At 54.4% G+C, this 7,646-nt stretch overlaps 2 protein-coding genes across 2 annotated transcripts in view; one reads left to right on the top strand and one right to left on the bottom strand.

Annotated features, from left to right (window-relative positions):
* Positions 1–520: 520 nt before the first annotated feature.
* On the bottom strand, positions 521–4,358 carry ISF_09850 (hypothetical protein; the record flags this gene model as incomplete). Its single annotated transcript, XM_018853450.1, has 3 exons — positions 521–1,171; positions 1,244–1,935; positions 2,684–4,358. 3 exons carry the CDS (start codon positions 4,356–4,358, stop codon positions 521–523), a joined length of 3,018 nt encoding a protein of 1,005 aa, XP_018699366.1.
* Positions 4,359–7,424: 3,066 nt separating this feature from the next.
* The window catches only part of ISF_09849 (Di-copper centre-containing), a gene marked incomplete at both ends in the record, with an annotated part of 3,172 nt that continues 2,950 nt past the window's right edge, over positions 7,425–7,646 (top strand). The window contains one exon of the mRNA XM_018853449.1: positions 7,425–7,601. Within this exon, the coding sequence (XP_018699365.1) occupies positions 7,425–7,601 (177 nt within the window). The remainder of the gene's footprint in view (positions 7,602–7,646) is intronic.

The raw sequence follows: 7,646 nt of genomic DNA, 5'->3' as shown, positions 1-7,646 counted from the left end.
ATATAGGTGCTTATACGCACCTAACACATATAATGTAGGGGCTCTAACAGGTGCCCTAATAGGACCCTAACAGCCATCCTAGAAATAGTACTCACTGTACTCCTCATCACCTATGTTCTCACTGTTATCGCTAATTCATGTGTCTTAGAAACTCAAATGCTTGCCAGTATATGGCTATCCTAGAAATAGTACTCGCTGTACTCCTTATCACCTATATTCTCGCTATTATTGCTAATTTATGTGTCTTAGAAACTTAAATGCTTACTAGTATATAGCCATTCTAGAAATAGTACTCGCCGTCCTTCTCATCACCCATAATCTCACTGTCGTTGCTAATTTATGTGTCTTAGAAACTTAAATGCTTACTAGTATATAGCCATTTTAGAAATAGTACTCACTGTACTCCTCATCACCTATATTCTCTTTATTACTACTCAAATAATGTTATCTTAGAAAGAGGGCAATTGTTCTAGGCCTTATAAGAAAATCTATAGCCTATGTTCCCCGAGTCTAACCTATTCTACAGTGCGGCTATGTCCTCTGGTGCGTAATCGCTCTCCACGCTCACCTTCTGCACCTTGCCGCACGCCTTATCAAGGGCCGACAGCAGCGGCAGCGCCTCCCATGTTGATCCAGGGTCCGATATGCTCAGCACCTCTAGGTTCGGCGGGAGAAGGCTGAGCCAGAACGTCTTGTCGGGCTCGTGTCGTCCCTGGTGTGCGCAAGGCGAGTGTACGGTCAGATGGGTCAGCGCCGTCATCGACCGGAGCCCTCTCAGGGACCTGGAGCCGTCATGCTCGCGGCAGGTCTTTGACAAGTCTAGGCTGAGATGCTGAAGGCTCTTACTCCACGTCTGGACCAGCGAGCCGACGATGAACGCGCACTTGGCCGTGTCCGGTAAGTAGGGATTAGAGCGGGGTAAGGGGAGCACCTTAAAGTTGTATATAAGTCGCGGCAGCTTAGGAAAGGCTTTACACAGTCGGCGGACGCTTTCCTTGTCCAAGAAGGCACGCTTAAGGGTTAGCTCGGTCACGCGGCAGCGCGCGAGCGCGCGGATCCGGTACAAGTTCTGTAGAGTCAACCTGCGGAGCGCGGGGGCTGCCGCAAGGAGCCAGTCCAGGCTGCCGTCCAGACTCCAGCGCAAATGGGCTAGCGGCTTCAACCAGTACACCTCGGTCAACCTTAGCACGCCTGGCTACTTAACGACGCGCGGCAGCGTCCATTCCTCGTCCTAATGCTCTACGACTAGGCACCGCAGGTTGGGGGACTTGATAATGGCGAGCGCCGCGAGTTCGCCGCCGCCCGCCTTTTGTGCACGCCTCCGGTCGACGTCGGTTTGATCCATCTTTCTCTTTATGGCGTTAATGCGGTATGGCCTCTCCGCGCCTTGGCGTTGCTCCTTTAGCTTATTAGCCGCGTCGAGGTACTCGTCGCTCGTCGAGACCCTGGTAATGCCATGCTCGCGGAAGGCTCGGTTTAAGACGGCGGCCTCGTGCGGCGAAAGCCGCCACTCGGAGCCCCGGCGCTGGCTTTCGACGAGGCTGAACAAGTTGTCGAAGCTGCTGCTGTCGACGGTGAGCTCGGCGACGAGGGCGGCCAGGTCCGGCCGCTGGCAGAGGGTGTGGACTAGGCGTCCTGGTAAGGCCTTGCGGTTATCTTCTTTCGTCGAGGCGTGATGGTATAGTCGTGGTACGGCCACCGCGGACAGTGTCTTGTATGTAAGCGCGACGTTAAAGAACGTGCCGGGGTGCTCTCTTAGCTTATCCTTATCCCACCGCTTGTCCCGGTCGCTCGCGTGGACGACCCCGCGGGGTAAGGCATCGATGATCAAATCCAGGAGCTCCACGGGGAGCGCGAGGATACCGTGCGTCTTGACGGTTCGGAACGTGGGTGAGGCAGTTTCAGCGCATTGTGGCGTTGAGACGATCTGGAGATCTAGAAGCGAGGGTAAGCGGGTGTGTCTTAGTCTCGTGAGGGGAAAGTGCCTACCGTATGTAGGACTGGAGCTTGGCTCGGTCGACATACTGTAGGTACGTGATCTGGCCTGAAAATCTCGATGTGTTAGGTGGTGATGGTGATAGGGGCATCTAGTGTTGGTGGATTACGCTCACGTTGTTGGTAGGGCGTGGGCGGGCTCTTAAGTAACTTCAATGGTAAGGACGACTAGGGCAGCGGCACGTGCGAGGGGATGAAAGCCGCCGTGTGTTTCTCCTGGCTTGTTTTGTTTTTGTTTCGTTTTCTTTGAGTGGAAACAATCGGGGGTTCTTGCTTCTCGCTTAGCGGCTCGCCTACCTACTTGCTCAGCGGCTCGCCTACGTACTTGTACTTTGCTCTTTGTTATCGTTATTGTTACATACTCTTGTTCAACTTAAATAAGAAAACTTTATTCCTTATAGTACAGGTATATATATACTCGTCGTTGTAGAGAGTAGGACTTAAGCCAGTATACTATAAGTAGTTATTAGATGTCTATTCTAAAGCTACCTTGGAGACGGGGAATAGCCGCCCGTATTTATAATCTGGCATAGACTGTGGAAATCCTGGCCTACGGTCTATATAAACAAACAAGGTAATAACATAACTCTAACCTAAGGTATCTAAGATGGTTAAGATGGGTACGATACGTAAGATTAGTAAGATACCTTTAAAGTGTAGGTGAATTGTGTTAGTTACATCATCTTACGAGATGTAATGGGGTGGCAGTCAAACTTATATTGAGGCTTCTTCATGACTGTTAGCTCGGCCTCGTCGTCTGGTGCTAAGCGACATGTGACATCCACCTCCCGCATTTTGCTGCACGCCTTATCAATGGCCAACCGCAGCGGCACCGCGCGCCATTCATCGCGTATCCATATGACGCGCAGCACCTCCAGGCTAGGCCCCAGCATGCCTGTCCAGAACGTCTCCTCCTCGCCCGTGTCCGTGTCGTCGTCCGTGTCCGTGTCGTCGTCCATGTCCGTGTCGTCGTCCGTGTCCGAGCGGGGTGGCCGGTGTAAGTGCGGCGTGTGCAAGTCCAGCTCGGTCAAGGCCGTGATCTCCGAGAGGCCCGCCAGCGACGTTGCCATTCGGTGCTCGTGGGACCGCTCGGGATAGAAGGAGGGCCAGAACCAGTAGAGATATCGGAGGCTCTTCCCGTACGTCTCCACCAGCCAGTTGACGACGAACGCGGGCCTGGCGAGGTCCTTGGGTACCTTCAGGGGTCGGTCGGTGCGGATGGACAGTCGCTGCAGATGGGGGAAACTCTCGCCCAGCCGGCCGACCATGCCCTCCGTCAGAACGACCTCGTGGAGGACGAGGTCCTTCACGGAGCAGCGCGCGACCTCGTCCAGCGCGATCAGGCCTCCCAGGGTCAGCTTGCGGAGCTTGGGGGCGGCCGCCGTCAGCCGGACCAGACTGCTGTGCAGATTGCGGCCGGACAAACTGCTACGGCACGACCAGTTCATCTCGGTCAACTCGGCCAGCGGGCCCCGGGTGATGGCGCGCTGCAGCGGCCACCCATTGGCCTGCCACCCCAGGCGTTGCAGGTTGGGGCACCGGACGACGGCGAGCGCTACGAGCGCGCCACGCGTATCGGCGAGCGCGCCGTCGTCCCGATCTCTGAGATTCTCGGTGGCGCGAATTTGGCACGGCTCCTCGACTTGATCCGGCGTGTATCGGCCGATGTCATGCTCGCGGAAGCCTCGGTTCAAGGCGGCGGCCTCCTCCGGCGAGATCCTGAACCGTTCCTTCTTCTTCTTCTCATCCTCCTTCCACGAGGGTAGAGGGTAACGGTCATAGAAGAGGTCGGAACTGCTGCTACGGAATGATTGTGCGAAGACGAGTTCGCGAACATGCCAGGCCAGGCCCGGCTGCTGGTAGAGGGCGACAACCAGGTGGTGGATTGTGTCATGATGAAACTTCGCGCCCGAGCAGGGCCGTTGGTACAGTCTTTTCAATGCCATGCCGCTCAGCCTCTTGCACGTCCGCGCCAGGCATAAGAGCCAGTGGCTGTCCGTGAACTCGGGAAGCTTGTCGCTCCATTTGGCAGCTTCGTTGATGATGAAGACGAGAAGCTCGTCGGGGAGGTGGAGGAGAGTCAGGGTGGGCTTGGAAGGTTCCTTCGGGTCAGTGGGCTCGGAGGGTTCGTTCGGGGCAGGCTCGAACAGCCGCTTCAGCATCCCGCTGCTCAGCCTCTTGCTCGTCCGCGCCAGGCATGAGAGCCATTCGCTGTCCTTGAGCTCGGGGGACTCGTCTCTCCATTTGCCACGTTCGTCGACGAGGATGTCGCGAAGCTCCTCGGGGAGGTGGAGGAGAGTGCCTGGTTCGGGCCCGGAGGGTTCCTTCGGGGGGCGCTCGAGGCGCTCGACGAGAGTAGCCATCGGGCGGCGCCTTCACGTGCGTGAGGCAGTTTGAGCGAGTTGTGGCGTTGAGACGATCTGGCAATCTAGGAACAAGAGTGAGCAGGTTAATCTTGGCGATCGGAAAACTGCCCTACCGCAGATAGGACGGGGTTTGGCCCGGTCAAACTCCTGCAGGTACGTGATCGTGCTTGCAATCTTGATGTCTCCGATCGTTGCTTTGCATGCAGATTGATGATGGATGCATGTGTTGTTGGTTGGCCACCCACCCGTTGCCAGGTGTAGGCTGGAAACCAATTTATGGTAACAAGGAGACGCCCAGCATCACCCGAGTAGTGATGGTAACCGCCATGTCCTCCTTGACTCTTCTTGCTTAAAATGGAAACCATTTTGGGCGTTACACCACGAGTCCCTTGTGAGGGTAAGCGCCGTCTCTTCTTTGCTGTGCTCCTTTTATGAAACCAAAAAAAAAGCTTGGTTAATTATAGTATGAGGGCATACTCTGTCTTTTGTACGGGAATACTTAAACCTAGTGCGTTATGGCCGCGTTGATACATGTGGGATGTCCATTTGAGGCTGGTGATTATGAGCCAACACGGAGAACAGCCGCCTGTGTCCTCCACCTTGTATGGACTCTAGAAATCCAGGCCTACAGTGTATATAAGTAAGCAAGGCAATAAAAGAATTAGCGCCTTGAGAACAAAGCCCAGAAACCGTGACATATTTCGTAGTCTCGTGGAACATGGAGTAGACGGCGCGACAGGACTACGCAACGCGACAGCAGTTGCACAGCTAGACTGTGACTAGAATATTTACGTATGATGGTGACGTAGAAAATTCTAAAACAATCTTCAACAGGTTATAAAAAGAGTCTCTAACAGATTAGAAACTGTCGCTACATCTACAGCATGTGTGACAATACCGTCCTATCATACAACAGAGTGCCGCCGGCCAACTTGCGTCGTAAAGAAGAAACGTTGTCCAAGGCGTTGGCTCCGTGGGCTCAGCAACCTCCCGGCATCCCCTCTTCCAAGAATACCGAAAGAGATGTTCAGCTGCCCTCCAGACGGATAGGTGTCATGTTCAGCTCCCGTCAAGACAGCCACTCTGCCCAATCAACCCAACCATCCGGGCCAAGGAACACGTCAAGGTGAAACTGTGCGCCGACGCACACCACCACAGAGACAACGTTCCACAAAAACGGACAGCATTGTCTCGTCTTCGCCGCCAGAGCGACTCGGCAGGATCCGTCGTGACATGGCCTGATTTCCTGGTCGTCGCCATGGCGTCCGCGACACCCCGTCTGGGGTGCTTTGCAGGCGCGCAGAATCCAGACCCCCGTGGCGGCCTGGATTCTTGGCATGTCATCGAACAAGCCTCCCTGCGGGTGGCCGCCCATGTTGAACTGTGCCCGAATGCGGACATGCGCCTCGGAGCAGCAAGGCCTGCATGGCCGAATCAGAACCAGGGCTTGCCTGCTGCTGCTGCATGTCCGCGGGTCCTGCAAGGCAATGCCTTCCCCCCCCCCCTTTCTGCAGAGGTCGTGGAGAGAGAGAGAGGGGTAGTCAAGACTACCTATAGAAAGAGGGGTTATCGTATCCCTATCGACAGGGGCTTCTTGCGCGGAGGAGGAAGGCACTCGGCCGAGAAAACATGGGCAGGGCCCATCTAGAAGGCCTGGCCTGGTCAGCCTTGCGACAGAAAGCGTCTAGCAGCATCGCATTGGGCGGGGGGGCCGGGGTTTGAGCGTTAGGATGTGCGCCCGGGTTCCCCACAGCAGCGACGAGGAGATAGATGTTAAAGAGAGAGTCATTATTATAGCTCCATGGGCAATGGCTCTACGCAGGTGGCTTATCTTAGCATGATTGCCGAAACGTCGCTCACAACGGCAGCTGAAATGGAGCGAGGGCGGCCGGCCGTGTAACTCGGTCAGCAATCCTGTAAGCTACAAATTATACCGCTGTTAACCTGTTTCAATGCCGTCTCGAGCATTTGATTTGTCACATCTTGCCCGGATACGGGAAACCCGCGCCCAGAGTTGACTGGCTGTCCACGAATACTTTCGTCACTGTACTTTTATGTAGGCCGATAACTGACCAAGGACGATGCTAGGCACTTGGATAAAGATAGGATTGTGGGGTTCCATTGGAGAATAAAAAGATAGTTAAAGTTCAGCCAGCCTTGTCGGCTTGGCGGAGGCCACGCTTAATACAGCACTGGGATGCCGCGTTTTGCTTAGGATCGGGGGCCAAGCTATTCCCTTATTGTCGGGCTTTTTTTGGCCCCTTCCCTACTCTATACTCTTCTCCCACACAGGCCGTGTCTCTTATTTAAATGTCTTTGTAGTAGTAGAAACCTGATATAGCCACCAAACGTCATCAGGAAAAAGCGCTGGCGACTTGCCGATCTCAACATAGCAAACCCCAAGTAATGGTGGTACCCCTCTTTCAAAACGTAACAAGAATACCCATAATACCGGCTAGGATCGGCGGAATCGGAAATCACTACTACATGACCAATGTGTGCACGTATAGGCAACTATCTGCTGCCTCGCCTCCTTCCTCCAGGTGTCTTGGCACTGCCAATTGCCGGGGTTCCATTTGAGCGCCACGTAGCGGACCGGATGAAACCCTTGCGGCCTGTGTATGGCAGCATTACGCTCAGCTGTCTCGGAGTTTTGGTGATGTTGATGAAGAAGAAGAAGAAAAATCGATTGTCCACATGACATGTATGAATGGAAGTGGCGCCGCCGCCCGGGGGTGGCCGTACGCTGCGGCTTGATGCCCGAGCCGAGCTGAGAGAGACATGCAGACTGTCTTTGGGGGGCTACGCGGGGGAGTGATGAAAGGTGACGCCAGAAGCTGAATAGGTGTGATAGAGGAAGATGGACATGTATATAAAGCCGGCTGGGATCCAACTTGGGATTTGAATGAAGCAGCGGTTTACACTCCATCAACTTTGCAGTATTCGCCGCCCCAAAGCAATTACAGAAAAAAGAAGCAAGAAGAAAAAGAAAGAAAAGAAAAAAGAAGACAACAAAAAGAAAAAAAAAACACTGATATCCGGGACTAGAAAACCGTCTGCAAAATGAGCGGCCAAGTGGATGCTCTTGCCCATCTTACTCGACCGGCAATCGAGAAGCTGCCGATATTCAAGCAGCAGCCGCCCAACATTGACACTCGCTATGTCGTCAAGTGCTCCTCGACTATCACCCTCGAAGGAAGCGGCCCAACCACGTCGACCAAGACTTGGTTCAAATCGCCCGTACGTTGCCCATATCCCGGCGTGTCCCCCCCCCCCTGGACCGTC

This window comes from Cordyceps fumosorosea (assembly GCF_001636725.1).
Source record: "Cordyceps fumosorosea ARSEF 2679 chromosome Unknown scaffold_82, whole genome shotgun sequence".
NCBI lineage: Eukaryota > Fungi > Ascomycota > Sordariomycetes > Hypocreales > Cordycipitaceae > Cordyceps > Cordyceps fumosorosea.
The sequence above is the reverse complement of the archived record's forward strand: the minus strand, read 5'-3'. Positions and strand labels throughout refer to the sequence as shown.